Here is a 16,474-nt window from a genome sequence, read left to right on the forward strand (position 1 = left end):
GTCCCACCAGGACCCTGGAACAGGGCAGTTGGCAGCCCTCACCGCCAGCTCTGACCTGGCAGGTACTGGGGGAAGGTGGACCCGGCCCTGCAGCAGCGCCCGGCCCTCGGGGCCCCTGTGGGACACTGAGTGGAAGCATCTTCCCCAGCCCTGCTCGGCCTTGTTTATGGGAGAGCGAGTAGGCTCAGACCAGCCCTGGCACTTCTGCAGCTGCCCGGCCGGCAAGTGACCAGGTGGAGCTGGTTTGCGTCCCCCTCAGTCCACAGCTGCCCCCAGCCTGGACCCTGGCCCTCCAGCCCCAAGGCCCCCAGTCGTTAGACCTCTGAGGCTCCCCAGGGATCACTCGCGTCCTGTCTGAGCCCACCCGTGCCCAGACCAGCCTCTGGCCAGGACGCCACCCCAGGGCTCCAGCCCAGTAACCACCAAGAGCAGGCCCGCTCCTCCTCGCGTGTCGAAAAGGGATCGCTGCGAGTCTGGGGGCTGCACGTGGGGAAACACCCATGGGGCCTAGGTGCTGAAGCCCCGCTGACACAGCAGAGGGACACCCAGGGGCCACCTCCGCCCACTCCCACCAGGCAAACGGAGGAGCGAGCAGCGTGTGGTGAGAGATCTGAGGCACAAAGACAGAACTTCCTTGGTGGTTTTTTTTAATTTTTGAATTTTCTTACAAAAATTTAGGTGTTTACCAATACGATCTTATTTTGGGTTTGTTTTCAATGCCTTTTCAGCGTTCTTCTGATCTTAAGTCACAAACAGCAGGCACTGAACAGCAGTCCCCCACTGCTGCGGAAGGTCAGTCCTGGAGGCCCACTCAGGGCTCCTGCCGACAGGGGCGCTGGGGAGGGCCTGCCCTGCACCGGGGTTCCAGGCATCAAGGGCAGGGTGGGGGCCGCACAGCCTGACCCCCATCTCACTGCCTCCAAAGCCTCTCCAGGCCGGCCCCCTGGGCACCCCATATTCCTGGTCTGCCTGCCATGCGGGTGGGCCTCCGAGCCCAGGGTACCCCCTCCACCCTCTGGAGTCAAACCCCTTCCCCGAGCCCCTCCCTGCACGGCCGCCTGTCCCCAGGGCCGCGCGCCCTGCTCCTCCACAGCACAGCACACGATGGGGCACACTCCCCAATTCCATTGGCCCCAAAGCAAAGCCAGGCGCCCTCTGCTGCCGCCGCCCTGGGCCCCGCCCCCGCATCCCCACCGCCTTCTCTCCCTCTCTCTCTCTCTCTCACTCACAGCACCAAGTCAGTAAACAGCTAAGCAGGCCTAGGGAGTTAGGAGGGAGGGAGCGAGGGGGCGGCCAGGGGGCGTGTCCAGAATGTCCGGCCCTGACTCCCTGGCCAGAGGCCCCGCCAACCGCTGCCACCAGGGGGCTCCCAGCTCTGCGGCAGGGTCTGCACAGGCCGGCCCTGGAGCTCCCTTCTTTTCGTGATCCGGTCCCTAAGAACAGAAGACTGGGCTCGGGCCCTGAGGAGGGAGACGGGATGGAGAAGGCTGAGCAGGACGGCCGGGGGGCTAGGCGGCCGCCTCCACACACTAGGTGAACAGAGGCGTGGACAAGATAGCTGCTGTGGGTGGCGTGGGCCAATCCCGACTTCCTGGTCCTACAGGGCCCTGTGCCTGGGGCATTTGAAGGTGTGGGGGCACCATCCCTGCTCTGGCTCCATGTTCTCTGGACCCTGATGGCACAGTGCCTGAGCTGGGCTGCAGGCCCAGGGAGGCCTCCCCCTCTCAGACCTCAGCCTGCCTTTCCCTCAGATGGGCCTTGGGCTGCCGCAGCCGGGGTCCCAAAGGGAGCGCACAGGGCGAGCAGAGCATGCAGCCAGCAGAGATTAACGAGAAGCCCCTGCCCTAAGGAGGGGAATGGATGGGACGAAGAACCAGAGGAGAGAACGTACCAGGCATGCAAGCTAGACCCAGGAGTCAACGGGCTGAGGCCTAGAGTCCCCCACGGCGTCCATCAGCCTGACCGCCGGCCTGCTGGGCCCAGGAGGAGGGGCCTTCCTCCCGGGGTCGGGCTGCAGCAGAGGAGCGGTGGGCAAGAGAGCATTAGAGGCAGAACAGAGCAGGTTAGTCAGAAGTGATGGATCGGGCTACACTGGTCATTTGGTTGGGTCCGAGCTGGGGGGGGCATGAGGGGAGGTTGAGAGGGAGGGGAGGTGAGGCAGTGGGGCTCCTACAGATGCAGTGACTTGAGGATGCACAGAGGGCTGTGCCCAAGGCCCAGGGATTGGTGCAGAACAGGTGACAGGTGCTGCCATGGAGGCAAGACCAGGGCAGGCCCTTGCCTACGCACACACATGCAGAGAAGGGTGCAGACACGCTTGCTCAGACTCCCCTGCCCAGTACATCGTTCAGGGTAGCGCCCTCTGTCCCGCGCCCCTGGCTCCCAGTTGGTAACTTCTAACCACCCACACCCACAGATAACTGCAATGTGAGGTTCCCAAGGAGTCTGCTCAATATGAGAAGGGAATGCTCCTGGGGCTCCGTCTCCCAGCCCAGCTGCCCTGCAGGTGAGCACCACCCTAGGCCGACCCCAGACCAAGCTCAGTGTCTTGTCTGGGCCCCTCTCCAGGCAACCGCTAGACATGCCACCTCCCTGGGCACCTGCCCACAGTCACTTACTTTCAATGGTTCCTTCTCAGAGGCCTCCCCTGTAGGGTCACTGCCTCGAGCCCTCCGCTCTCTCCGGTCCACGGTGGAGTACCCATCTATGGGGTACAGGCACAAGGGGAACTCTGAGGGGCAGGCACTGCTGGAGGCAGTCTCCCTCTCAGCCCAGGCGCAGGGAGCCTCTGGGACGGGCGCATCTGGAGGGGCCCCCACTGCCCAGCCCAGCCCCATCCTGGACACCTGTGCCAGGTCTTCTCACAACACCTGCCTGACCGAGGCGTGGGCCTTGCAGGCTCTCCCTTGATCGCCCATGTCGACTCAGAACTCTGCAGCCTCCCCTCAGCTGGCTGACTAGAGACTCTAGCTGGGCACCACCCTCCCTGCTTCGCCCCTACTCCCTGAGCACCCCTAAACCAAATGTCTTTTCCAATCAGCACCTCCTTGGAAGGCCTTCCCAGCTCCAAAGACACAGGGCAAACCACCTGGCCCATCTCGAGCCCCCTCTTACTTCCCCACACTAGAAACAAGTGACCCGCACCTGCACTCACCTGGGCCAAGCGCCTCCATGGGGATCACGTCCCCGCTGCCTGGCTTCTCACCCTCTGCAAGGCAAGAGTAGGCGCTGGCTGGCTGCAAGCAGTGGCAGGGGGACCAGGGCGGACAAACGCATGGCAGGGTTGGCCTCAGCGACCTTGGGTGCTGTTACTGACATCTTTGCACCCTTTCCCTGGGCCTCTGCCCGCTGGCACCACCACCCCTAACTGGGTGCCCATGTGGATGCCACCAGTGGAGAGGATCTAGGAGGAAACCTAGCAGGGAAAGGGGACCCCCACCCTGGGGCCATCCTCCCAGAAAAAGGCCTTTTCCTTCCTCCACCTTGTCACCACCAGTGCACCTGGATGGAGGAGCCACTTTTGAACCTCACGGACGGTTCCCACGCCCCCACCCGGGCCTCACCAAGGCTCTTGTCCACCAACGGCAGTGTGCTGTCATCGAAGCCTCCGGGACTCGGTGCTCCCTTCGGCCCCTTGGCGTTAGCAGCAGCTGACTGGGCGGGGGGCATAAAACAGATGTTGCGGTCACGGATGCTCCCTGGGGGGACCCAGCCTGACGAGGTAAGAGAGGAGAGGCCGGGCAGGCCGCACCTGGAAGCGCGCCTTGGTCCAACCATCCTTCTGCAGAGCACCTCGCAACTCCTTGTAGCTCCACACGGTCTGCAGCACGTGGGACGCAGCTTTCGCCTCGCGCACCGATTGGCTGCGGGAGGCCGGGAGTCAGCGTCCGCCCCGCCCTCCTCAGGCCCCGCCCATTCCAGGCCCCGGGCTCACCTGGCGGCGCTAAGTGCCACCAGCGTGGGCACGCCACGGGCCTGCAGTAGCGAGCGCGCGTTGTCCAGGCTGTCGGACACTATCTCGTGGATGGTGTTGAGCACTGCCACCACCGTGTCCTCTTCCAGGCGGGCCCCGGATCGCGCCGGAGCCTGCGCATCGCGCACGTTCTGCACCAGTTCGGCCATGGCGTAGCTCCCTGAAGGCAGGGTCGGGTGCTAGGACAGGCCTCTGCCCGCCCCTGCGGGAAGGGGCGGGATTCGGGTGAGGGGCGCCCCGCCTGGAGCTCCAGGATGCCCGGGTCATGCCCGTGATGACCCCGTGCGCAGGGGGCGAGGCCTTGGGACGGTTCAGGAAGACACTAGCTCCCGCAGCTGGGACGAGCGCCTGGTCGGCCAGACGCCTGAATCACCTATCCTCCAGCCCCGCTGGCGGGGACCCCGAGCAGCCCGCCCAGTTCCGCTTCCCGGCTCGCCCCGCCGCCGCCCTCACCGATGAGGTCCTTGTTGCGCCGGTCCAGCGAGAGGTTGCGCAGGGCGATGGCGACAGCGCGCACCACCTTGTCAGTCTCGGACTGCAGCAGCTCCACGAGCACCGGCAGCCCGCGCTCCTTGCGCACCGTGGCGCGGATGTACGTGGCCCACTGCAGCCGTGGAGGCGGCAGGGAGTGTGCTCAGCACGCGAGGCTGCGCTGCACCTGCCGGGCACTCTCCCACCTGAGCCCTGACTGCTCCCTCCAGCTGGACCCTCCTGAGGAAGCCCTACCCCAGCAGCTCAATTCCACCCCCACTGCCCAGGGTGCAACGCTTGCAGTCCTTGCGCCCTGAACCTCCTGGACCTTGGGGAGGCGCTGTGTCCCAACTCCTCCCTCCCAGCCTGGGCAAGGGCAGGGGCAGAGACCAATGAGGTGCCTCGGATTCCCTCTGTCCCCTCCCTGCCAGACCCGGTCTCTCACCGTCCAGTTGCCGGCGCTGAGGTTCTGCAGGGCGCCTGCAGCGGCCTCCAGGGTGTTGAAGTTACGGCTCTCGGTGAGGAGGGAGAGGTAGAGGCGGACGACCTCAGGCTGGTACAGCAGCTCAAAGCCTGGGCACAGGGCACCGGCGCCCACAGTCACCCAGACCTCCCCATCACTCCCTCTCCCCACTCCTAGAGTCAGTGCTCCCAGGGCAAGGGTGAGCTGGGGCTCAGGAATGGGTGGGATGCAGGCAGGGAATGTTGAACACCGGTGTATTCGCACCCTATGGCCACCCAAGAGGAAAAGCATTCCCATTCACAGAGGAACAGGCTCAGTGAGGAGGCAGTGGGTTTGGGTGAGGTCGTTCTGCCCTTGACCCTGCTGCCAAAGAAATGGGATTAGACCTGCCTGGCAGTGGAGCATCCAGGAGGCCTGGCGTGGGGAGGGAGGGAGCAACCAGGGCTGCTCCCCTAGCAATCCAACTCAAACTCCCTAGCAACAGGGCCCGCCCTCCCTGTCTGAGAAGCTCAACAGCTCCTGGTCTCTCATCAACTGAGGCCCTGCCTTGGCAGCAGTTAGCCCATGACGCTCCAGAGGTGAGGGCCGAGGAGTCTTCCACATGTGTCTGTGCCCAGACACATCTCCCTCTTCTCTGTCCCTGTGCTCCTCCCCCATCCTCATGTTGTCTCTGCTCCCTCCATTCCAGCCTCACTGGGCTTCCCGTTCCCCAAATGCCCCAAGCACGTTCCCCCCTCAGGGTGTCCCTCCCTCAGGGTGTTTGCACAGGCTAGTCCCTCTGCGTATGATGCTTCCCACTAGACTTCCCACGGCTGGGCCCTTCCACCCTGCTTGGGGGCATCTGGGCTTGCAGGGTGGGCTGTGGCCTGGCGTTCACCAGGACGGACCTCACTTACTCAGGCCAGATTCCTAGTGCACAGAAGGGTGCCAACACACAGCAGGACTCCATAGACACGCAGGACAAGAACGATGCACCACTCTGCCCCGCATGAGTCAGGGTCATCTCCTGGCCCGGCCTCTGTAGTGGATCTGACTGCAACCCTCCCAGCTCCTTTGGAATAAACCCGAGCTCCTTGACTGACACCAGAGGCCCTGCCCAGCCAGCCCCTGCCCTTCACTGAGGACCTGGCTCCAATCCCCGCCAGCCCGTGACCCGGCAAGCACCTGGCCTCTCTGTGCCTCTGTCGCCCCACCCTGCCTGAAGTGACCCATAGTACTGACTGATTCTGAACCCTCAGCAGGTGCCCAGGGACTGGATGGTCCCCCAGGAACCCCACACCTGTGGGCCTCAGTTTCCCCATCGGATCTCCAAGACCCTTCAGGCCTGCGTGGTGGCACAAAGCTTCACACCTGGATAGGCCTAGGCCTGAACTCCGCCTCCGCCCACTCACCTTTGGCGGACTCATTTTGCTTGGGCAGGTCCAGCGTGTCAAATTTCCGGTCCATCTCACCATCCTTCTTCCCTGGAACAGAAGAGCAGGGGGAGGTAAGGTGGACCCTACGGGGGCAGGTGTGTGTCAGGAGGGCTGGGCACAGCACTTTCCTGCCCAGAGCCCAGAAAGTACCACTATGTCCAGGACTGGGCACCACAAGGCCCTGAGAGCAGAACACCATTCTGTGTTCGGGCAGGTAGGTCGCCAGGGGAAGGCAGTGGTGGCAGTGGGGCCTAGGGATGTCCCAGCCCTGCCCCCAGCAGTGAAGACTCATCTCCCACCAGGTACTGGGAGCTGCACTGCAGACCCCCCAAAGGCCTCCTTGCAGCTGCCCAGAGCCAGCAGCCCAGGCTGGGTGGCAGGTAGGTACAGACATGGAAGCCAAGGGCTGGCAGGGACAGGACGTGCCTGGTTGCACAGCAAGGCAGGGCTGGAGCCAAAAGTCCCACCCACGGGGAAACTTGCCCATCTGGGGCCACAACCCAGTCTCAGGATCTGCTGGCTAGGAGAGACCTCCACCCTCAGGTGGAGCTCACTACCTTCCAGCTGCCCTCCCCATCTCAGCTGAGGGAGCCTCTCCTCCTTTGGAAGGCAGCAGAGCTGAGTGCAGATGATCTGAGCCCCTGCCCTGCCCAGTCCCATGGGGCCTTTGTCTGGTCCCTCTGTGCCACACGGAGGGGCAGACTCTGCTCCCTAGTGCCCCTGGGGACAGACACACCCCAGGCCCTACCCACCCTTGGCTCTGCCCCAGCTCCAGGCCCAGCACTGGGAAAGAGTCTGAGGTTACAGAGGGACAGCCCCTTGGCCTCCCAACCAATCCAGGGCTGACATTCCTGCCGTTGTCACGTCCACACAGTTGTCATGGAGATGGCTGCCCAGAGACAGGACAGGGGATGGGGCAGGGCCCTGAGGCTGGAACACCCTGTAGTTGTCATGGAGACGACTGTCTGAGCAATGGGGTGGAGGGTGCCTCCCTGGTGCCCACTGCACCCGCCAGGCCTGGACAGCAGGACAAACAGGGACTCACCTTGATGGAACCACTCCTCTGGGCAGCCGGAGGAAGCACAGGAGAGAGGAGACGAACCTGAGCGGGCAGCACCCCCTATGCCCTCCCAGGAGGCCTCGAATTCCAACACCCTAGGTTGAGCAGGCAGCCATGGAACCTCACCCCGATTACTTCTGAGGACCGAATGCCCACAAGTAGGGCAGGGAGGGGGAGGCCTGCGGTCGGAACAGACCCACATGGGTGGGCAGGTAAAGGCGGTGCACAGACTCCACCTGATAGGTGCCAGGGAATGTAGGTCCCTGGAACGTGCACCTGGCAAATGCGGTGTGGATGGTGTAAAGGTGGGAGGGTGCTGCCCTCAGGGCTTCTCAGGTCTTCAGGTGCTTTGCAAACGCCAGGAGGCAGCATCCTCTTCAGCACTTTCCCAACTTGGGCCTACAGAACCTTCCCAGAGCTGAGGAACCGGGTCCAGGCACTAACAGAGACACCACCTGGGGTCCCTCCTGCCCTCCCCTGGGGGCCCCACAGTGCAGATGAGGGAAGGCGGTGCCTGTCTGCTGTGTGCCCCAGAGTGGCACACCCTCCCTGGCTCCCTGCTTCCCCGCCTGCCCATCGGGAGCTGACCAGGTGGCCTCTGGCCTCCAGGAGGCCTGGGCTCCAGGCTCCAGGCAGGACTGCCTGCCATGGGTGTGGAGAGCCTCCTAGAGTGATACCCCAGTCCTACTCACACACCTTTGGCCTTCTTGCCACTGAAGCAGCCGGCGTCATCCCGCCTCAGGCGCTGGGGGCCCGCAGCACTCCCCGGGGGCCCAGGCTCAGCCTCCTGGTACCTTTCAGCCCCGGGTACCTCCTTATGCACGTGGTAGGACAGGTTCCGCATGATGCAGACGCAGTTCTCCACAGACTGTGGGGAGAGGAAAGCTGGTGGGGCAGGGCCAGGTGGGCTTGGGGACAGCTGACCCTCCCAGGGAAGAATGGCCCCATCCAGCACGCGTGGAGGGGACCAGGAGTGTAGACAGGGAAGCCTAACCTAGGGGGCCCACACAGGTGAGCACCCCCAGGGAGGGGCCCAGGGAGAAAAAGGGTGGAATGCCTACTGTATGTAGGACCTCGTCTGGGGCTCCATGGCAAGCCCACTGCACACTGTGGCCACTACAAGGTGGCCCATGCCCAGGGCACTGCCACAGACCTGCATGCCTGTGCCCCTCTGTGCTACCCAGACGGTTCAGGCCCCCTGGGCCCCGTTCCTGCTCCTTCTCCCCAACTCTCTGTGGGAGGCTGAAACTGATCCTGCCCGAGAGGTATCTCCTGGACCCGCCCTGCCCCGCCCACCTTGTTGTCCGTGTCCTTCCTGCCCACGGCCGACTGCAGGGCGTGCAGGAGTGCGTCCACCAGCCCTTCACACTCCCGGAGCCGCCGCCGGGCTTCCACACCATCCGAGCTCACGTTCCTGGGTGGCCAAGAGCAATCCCCGTGACCCCAGCTCCCACGGGAACTCCCCCGGCCCCACCTGGCCTCGGGGTCTTGTCTTCATCTGCAAAACAGCTCTGACATCACCCTGTTGGGGCTGCGGGCAGATGACACCAGCCTGGAGCATAGTGAATGTGGAGCAGTGGTGGCCTGACCACTGGGACCCCAGGAGGTAGCCCCTGCCTGGCACCTGGCTTCCCTGACTCCCAGCTGAATTGGAAAGAGACAGAAGTGGGTCCAGAGACCTGAATCCCTGCACAGGCAACTCTGCGCTTCCCTTGCCTGAGTGGCAGCTCTGGGCTCCGCCTTGCCGAGGTTGAGACTCTGTAGGGCCATGGGAGCACGTCCCGGTGGACATGCAGGACCATGGGGACCCAGGACTGCCTGTGTGGTCTCTGCAGGGCCTCCCAGGGAAGGAAGGGGAGGGCAAAGGTCAAAAGGAGGTGGGATGAGGCCTCCAAGGCAGACTAGAGACGAGGGTCCTGGCTCCCCCTCCCCTGGACGTCAGTGATGGGAAAGTGGGTGGAAGCTGGGTAGGACTGGAGCTGTGGGGTACCCCCTGAGAGGGTGGCGGACTTTGTCCAGAGGCTGCCCTGGGGGATGAGTACAGCCCCAGTTAGGCCCCTTTCTCAGGACTCGACAGAAATTGTGACATAGCTCTGAAGCTCCTAAGACTGGGGCGGCTAGCCATCTTCCATGTTATCTGGGACACGAGGACGTGGGAGTCCCCAGGACAGCTGTCCCCAGGTGTGCACGCAGGCTCTGGTGCCGGCTCCTGCCCCCTTGACAGAGAATAGCCCTGGGCGGCTGCGTGGGGAGTGCCCGAGCCTGGCCCCCACACCTCAAGCAGCCTGACGTGTTCTTGAAGACAGTTGTCCACTCGGCATCCCGTGGCTTAGAGTCCTCGTTGGGCTCGCGCTCCCACCCCGAGTGGGGCACAATGACCTCATGGGTCAGCGTCTGCAAGCCGTGATCAATGATGACCATCTTCAGGGGCTCATAAGATGACAGGTTCCAGAGTGTGCCTGTAGGGTGCCACCGACCAGCCAGTGCTGACCACGGCACTGCCCTCCTTTCCTCCCCACCTGACCCCACTCAGGACCCGCCCCACCCTCTGCGTGTCCCAGCTCACACCAGAAGGTAGTAGTGACGAAAGCCATGAGAGGCCCTAGGAGCCCGCCCTGGCCCGGGCAAGACATGCACATAGCGCCCAGCAGCAGCTCCCGGCTGGGGAGGGAGCCCCAGAGGGAATGGGATGCAGAGGAGGGACTGGCAAGGACCTGGGGCTGGACACAGTAGGTGCCTTCTCTTCCTCACCCCTTCCCAGCCACGTGGGCAGGTGGGACTACCACTCCTGGGGCCATGCCAAGAGGCGGTCACGTGACCCTGCCTGGCCACTTGGGTCCCACAAGGCACAATCTCCACCACTGCCCTGTTGGGGGTGGGACCAGGGATGCTGGACCCGGAGGAGTTGTCATGGGGACATGGGGCCAGGTGAGGAGGGGGCCTCCTGAGGAGCCCGGCACCAGCCCCACCTGTGGCAGCGAAGTCAGAGGCAGAGAGACTGGGAACCTGCCCCGGCAGCTGGGACGCCTGACTAAATGGGGTGCTTTCCCTGGCCGAGCCCTGCTCTCCTCTCTTCCTGGGGGATGCAGGGCAGCTGGATGCCACTCACCTGTGACGAGCTCGCGGACCTCGTTGTCTCGAGCGGCCCGCAGCAGGCGCACCAAGGCGGGCACGCCGCCGCAGTCCCGGATGGCAGCCTTGTTGTCGGTGTCTCGGCCATAGGAGAGGTTCCGCAGAGCCCCGCAGGCCCGTCGCCGCACCTCCGCCCTCGGGTGGTCCAGCAGGGCCACAAGCAGAGGCAGCCCCCGCAGCTGCCGCACACGACGCTTGACACCCTCGTTCTCGAAGCACAGGTGCTGCAGGTAGGCGGCCGCGTTGGCCTTCACGGGGTCCACAGGGTGCTGCAGCATGGCCAGAACCTCAGGCAGCTCCGGGTCCCGCCAGCGCGGCTCCTTGCGGGCACTGTCAACTGAAGGTGAGTGCCGCACCACCCGGTCCAGGCTACCCAGGCTGCCCCGTTCTGGCTGGGCGAGGGGTGCAGTCATGGCCGGGAACGGGGGCCGCTCCTCCATCAGCTCGCCGCCATCATCCGCCACGTCCTCACGGGCCCTGTGCAGGAGAGCAGGGCATTGGAACGCCTTCTCGGCGGCTGCCAGCCCTGCCCCAGGGGACCATGAACCTATGGAGGCAGGGGCTGGGCCTAGAGCACTGTCCCCAAGCACTGGGTGGGTGCTGAGAGTCAGACCCCGCCCAGCAAGAACTGGCTCAGAGCCAACGACAGAGCCAAATCCCAGCCAATCGTCATACGGCTTGTATCCCTCCCAGACAGAGAGTTCACTCACTCCCACCACCAGGCAGTGTTCCCCGACTCTGAGCTAAATGTATTTCTATGAAACATTTGTCCACAACTGGGGGTGCCACCTTCCCATAAGGCACATGTCTGGCTGGTGCCAGGATGTGGGGGCAGGAGGTGACCTTCCCTGCAAATGGCCATCCTGGTGAGAGGATCTGAAGGGCATTCAGGCCACTAGTCCCCCAGGGCACAACATGTCCTTGTGGGCTGTCACCATCAAATCTGCTTCCTAGGGGAAGGATTGCGGCCAGGAGGTATCAGGTGTCTAGCCCATGGTCATGCAGCATAATCCAGACCCAGGCTGTGGTCATGTTCCCACTCTATAGACAGTGAACCTGAGGGCAGAGAGGACAGAACCAGAGGCAGCGCCAGGAAGGGCCGGGGGGCATGGGTTCTGGTTGCTACTGAGCATGGGGGAAACTGAGTCCTGGGGAGAGGCTGGGGCCTCCAGCTCAGAGAAACGCCCTGAGCCTCTTGTGCTCGTGTCTTCATGGCCATCTGGCTGGAGCAAGTGTCAGGCACCATCACCAGCTTCTCTCATGCCCCAGACCGCAGGGACGGTGCCCAGTACAACGTTCACCATCCCAAAGCCTTCCCTTGTTGCTGTCCTTGAGAAGAGGCGAGGCCAACTCAAACTAATGTGTGCATGACTAACTTGGCCTCAGCAGCTAGACTACCTGTGGGGTACTCTGTGGCAGAGGAATGGAAGGCAGACTTCCTGGAGGCGGAGGCAGGGCACAAAGTACTCACCTGGTGCGAAGGCCCCGCCCACAGTCAGGCCTCCTTCTCATGGTGGTGCCATAGTCAGGCTCCAGGTCCGGGCCACCCTCGTCGTCAGCAGCCAGGCTGCGCGTGTCATCCTCCAAGCCATAGGGCTCTGCCTGGAAGCGCTCAGGCTGGGAGCGGCCAGCTGGTGGCACAGGCTCAGGGCCCATGGGGAAGGCCTCACAGCGGCCAGGCAGTGTGAAGCAGCCATCACCAGGGCCTGGGCCAAGGGGGCCACCATGCGAGGGCCGCACGCCCAGCCCACGGGACAGGCTGCCATAGCTGGGGACGTCACGGGTCTCGGGGCCTTCGGGAAAGCCGCTCCCGCTGCTGAGGTAGGCACGGGAGAGTGTGGCTGCCGGGCCTCCCCCGAGCAGCAAGAAGTGCCGGTCCAGGGGGCCATCGGCAAAGGGGCCTAGTGGGGGGCCGCCATCCAACAGGGGGAGGCCGTCTGGGCCCACAGGCACCTGGCGCACTGTTCGTGTGGTCACCGTCTTGACTGTCTTGGTGACCTGGTGGGTAAGCGGATGGCCAGTGGGCTGGGCAGCCCAAGGGGCTCAGACACTGCCCCAGTGGGGCCAAGGTGGCCTCAGTTTTCCACCCAAACAATGGGCAGCCCCTGGGAGGCCGGGACAGGCGCCCACTCAGCAAACAGGACAACTGCGGCTGCAAAGCCGACATGCCCGCTGCCTGGGCCCGGTCGTACCTTGGTCTCAGTGCGCCGGGTAGTGCCGTCTTCTGATGTGACAATGGACACATGGGAGGTGGGTGTGCCAGGGTCCTCCTCCACTGTCACTGTCTCCTCCAGCACTTCGGGTGCCTCCGGCATGGTGGCCAGTGAGGCCTGGCTGCCCGGGCTCTGCTCCTGGGTGAAGGGGGTGGGCATCAGTGGAAGGACCCACTGCTCACCCTGCCCTGGAGTGCCGATGCTCGCGCTGGCCTGGACGCCAGAGGGCCTCCTTCCCTGCCCTGGAACCCACCGACCCCAGGGCTGTCTCAGCCCCAGCTGGTGAAGGCAGTAGCATGTTCCTGCCTCTAAGTGCCGAGGGGCTGACCTTGCCCTATCGCCCCATCTCATGGGGCCCTGGAGACGTGTCCCCCCATTCCAGGGCCTCCGCGGGATGAGCTGGCAAATAAGGCCCTGGACCCCAGTGGTGCAGTCTTAGGCAGCCCTGTCTGAGTTCCAGGGTCTGGCTGCCACAGGCTTCTGGAGGCCGGGAGGATGCTCTCCCAACACTGCTCGCCACCGCTGGCTGGGCCCTCCTGGTGTCTGGGCCTCCTCCCTGCCTCGCCCCAGAAACCGTGGTGCAGAGGCCTTGGGGGGACAGTTGCAGCACCGCGCGCTGACTCCCTGGAGCACACCTAGGCTCCTGCCGTCCCCAAGGCCAGCCAGACGCCCTCATGGGACAGAAATACTCAGCTTCCAGAATGCCCTGTACGCTCAGAGCACCAACACACCCTCGCTCCTTCCAGCCCGGACACTCTTGGGGTATTGATGGGCACAGCCTGGCCCTACCTCGCTCGGGCCAGTGGCCAGTGTTCCCCACCAAGACCCTGGGTGTCATATCAGGGCCCAGAGAGGGTAGATTCAGGCCGAGGGGACCCAGCTGGTCCTTGACAGGAATCCTGTGTCCTCTCCCTGCACACTCCCCTGGTCTCCTCGGCTCTTGGCCACTTGCCTCATTCTCAACCTGTGGCTCCCCTTGCCATCCGGTCCCTGTAGGGTATGACCATGGGGAATTCCAGGCAAGACGATCTCTGGACAGAGGGCTTTCTAAGGTCCACATGCCTACCGGCCAGTGGAGAAACTGAGGCTCAAAGAGGACAGACTGGCCCACAGCAGAGCTAGGCCAGAGCCCTGCTGCGCTGAGTGGCACAGGAGTCCGAGAGCCACAGTCTACCCCTGGCTTCTGACCAGGTGGGTCCCCTGCACAGCACCAACGTCCTGGGATCAGCATCTGGCCAGGATGGGTAGGGGATGAAATCCCAGCCAAGGTGGGCAGGCAGCCAGGGCGGGGTCAGCAGGAGGACAGGCCCTGCTCCACAGCCCAGGCCCTGTGCCTTGCAGGATGGGTCCCTTGCCCAGGCCCCTGGCCCCGAGGCCTGCACAAACGCAGAGGAGAGCCCAGGGAAGGCCAGCAGCTCACATCCTCACCTGCCTGGCATCGGAGCCCTACTCTGCTCCTGTCCTTAGGCTTGGGAGCTGTGCAAGGCGCCCAGAGCTGCCTGCAGGGCCTGCCTCCTGCAGACCCCAGGGCGGGAAGCTTCCCCAGGTTGAAGTCCTGTCCTGAAGGAATGCTTGACCCCTGGAGCTGCAAGAGGTGTTGAGGTTCTAGGCTCCTGCAGCCTCTTCAGGGGTCCAGGAAGAGGCCTGCACCAACATGTTAGGACAGGAGCATCCCTTGGGCTCTGGTGACACAGGAAGAAAGAGGCCACAGAATGCAACCCCCTCTCCCAGAAGCAGGGCCTCAGAGGACAACTCGTGATTTTATGAAAAGGGAAAGACGCCTGACAGAGGGGCGGCATTCACCTGGACCTCACAGTCTCCTAATTGGGAACCTCAGGCACCCACAGGGAAGGCAATTTTGCAAAGCCTTTCAGTCACACCTCACCCCTCAGGTGGCCTTGGTTACCACCTTCTCAGTCTTGGGATGTGCGTGGAATGCCTGTTGGGGACCTGGCCAGGAAGGAGAAACACTGTTCTCAGGGAAAGAAAAGTAAACTGAGGCCCAGAGTGGGGGCACACTGGTGGGCTGCCATGCAGGGCAGCCTGCACTTCAGGGCACTGGGGAGCTGAGACGGTTCTGGAGCAGGAAGAAGTTCAGGGACAGCCTGTCACTGCCGCCAAGGCCTCAGATGCCCCATCTGTATTTGGGAACTGCGGGAGCAAATGTGTGGCAGGGGCTGAGCTCTCTCTGCTGGGGTCCAGGGGCTGCAAGTGCGGGGAGGGGGGAAGGGGAGGAGCAAGACAGACTTAAGGGGACCCGGGAGTGTTGGGGACACTGCCGGTGGGCCATGGCCCCTTAGGACTACAATGTATAGTAGTATAATAATACATCTGCATATATTAACTCTCAGAGAAGAGCCCCCTACTCCCTAGCTAACCAGTGGCAGTGAGGAGGGAGAAGCTCATCTTGGACCTCAATGCCACTATGAGGCCCAGCTTATTCTTCTCACTCCAGCCTGTGGTGACGGTCTGACATTGCAGAGTTGGGGGGATGAGGGGATGGGGGGCCCAGGAGAGCCAGGGGCCCCCAACAAGGCCTGGTAACCCTGCAGCATCGCCCACTAACACCCAGCCTGGGCAGCCTTGCAGCGGGATCCCGGGGCCCCAAGAGCCCCTGCTGGCACATGACCTCAGGGAGCTAAAAATGGGCAATGATTTCACACGTGCAGGCAGGCGGGCGGGAGCGTGAGTCAGCTGGTGATCATGGGAAGGTCCGGCCCCGTTACACATGCCTGGGCACACAGACGCAGACAGGGACCTGGACACACACATGCACGTACCTGGTCCCTCCCACAGGGACAGGTACATGTACACGCGTGTGCATGAGCACCCAGCCCAGCCCACAGGTCCGAGCACATCAATCTGCGTGCTCTCCTAACAGCACCCACTGTCGCCAGAGGCCCTCGTACATGCACACATCCCCATCCCCTCCCTCAACCACCCACCCAGAGGTCCACTGCGGGGTCTCAGAGCAGGCAGCAGATGGCAGAACTGAGGCCTAGGGTAGGGAGAGGCCCAAAGTGGACCCGTGGCTCGGGCCTCTGCAACACCTTCAGGGCCAGGACGTGGGATCGTGGGCTAACGACCAGCACACAGTCGGCGCTCAACAGAGGCAGCTGACCAGGGTGCATGGATCCTCATCCAGCCTTAAGTCCCTGCTCTATGGCCCCATGTCCCATGTCCACCTACCCAGACTGGTGCACCCTCAGGAATCCATGGCTCTGCAGCCCCAGGTTCCCTCTGCACCCTAGACATCAGACTGAAACACCACCCCCAGCCTTCCTCCACAACCCAAATCTTGCCACGTCCTGTCAGCTGTCTCTTGTCATCCCTTCCCGAGCTGGCCTCATCCTTGCCCCTCTCGCTGGGACCACTGCCCAGCCTCCCATCACCAACCTCCAGGGCCCAAATCTGTCCCACAGCACTCCCATCCATGGTCCAGCTGATCCACAGCCACCGGGCCTGACCCAGGAAGGGGCTGCTGTCCAGGCCTGGAGTTTCCCCTGAGCTTCCTTGAACTTGTGGGATGGGCCTGGCACAAGACTCCACGCCAGGGGCTGGAGTGGCCGGTACCCCAGAAAGGTGGACCCAACCACCCGCGACTGCTCTCAAGAGGGTCCCCAGAAGCAGAGGACCGAGCACGGTGTGAGGGCCCTGGGCCCCGTCACACCCCTGGGGCTCAGCTTCTTTGTGCAGAAACGGGAAGGACCCAGGGGTCAAGGCGGTGGGACAGGCTGGGTAGCGCCT

The 16,474-nt window shown here is 63.5% G+C and overlaps 1 protein-coding gene across 7 annotated transcripts in view; it reads right to left on the reverse strand.

Moving 5' to 3' along the window:
* Nucleotides 1-1,188: 1,188 nt before the first annotated feature.
* LOC131398543 (splicing regulator ARVCF) overlaps nt 1,189-16,474 on the reverse strand; it is a 48,589-nt gene continuing 33,303 nt past the window's right edge. For 2 of the 7 annotated variants that reach the window (XM_058532183.1, XM_058532185.1), the window contains exons 4-19: nt 12,707-12,865; nt 11,986-12,512; nt 10,492-10,991; nt 9,658-9,841; nt 8,679-8,796; nt 8,079-8,250; nt 6,299-6,370; nt 4,890-5,017; nt 4,427-4,577; nt 3,935-4,133; nt 3,752-3,863; nt 3,564-3,654; nt 3,155-3,208; nt 2,619-2,704; nt 1,892-2,011; nt 1,190-1,460 (exon numbers count right to left, since the gene is read on the reverse strand). In XM_058532183.1, coding sequence (XP_058388166.1) covers nt 1,904-2,011; nt 2,619-2,704; nt 3,155-3,208; nt 3,564-3,654; nt 3,752-3,863; nt 3,935-4,133; nt 4,427-4,577; nt 4,890-5,017; nt 6,299-6,370; nt 8,079-8,250; nt 8,679-8,796; nt 9,658-9,841; nt 10,492-10,991; nt 11,986-12,512; nt 12,707-12,865 — 2,661 coding nt within the window. In that variant the 3' untranslated portion in view covers nt 1,190-1,460; nt 1,892-1,903. Of the gene's footprint in view, nt 1,461-1,891; nt 2,012-2,618; nt 2,705-3,154; nt 3,209-3,563; nt 3,655-3,751; nt 3,864-3,934; nt 4,134-4,426; nt 4,578-4,889; nt 5,018-6,298; nt 6,371-8,078; nt 8,251-8,678; nt 8,797-9,657; nt 9,842-10,491; nt 10,992-11,985; nt 12,513-12,706; nt 12,866-14,155; nt 15,590-16,474 lie in introns of those variants that run through there. The other 5 variants (XM_058532188.1, XM_058532187.1, XM_058532189.1 and 2 more) reach the window with 4 other exon arrangements.

Source organism: Diceros bicornis, chromosome 35 (genome assembly GCF_020826845.1).
Source record: "Diceros bicornis minor isolate mBicDic1 chromosome 35, mDicBic1.mat.cur, whole genome shotgun sequence".
Classification (NCBI taxonomy): domain Eukaryota; kingdom Metazoa; phylum Chordata; class Mammalia; order Perissodactyla; family Rhinocerotidae; genus Diceros; species Diceros bicornis.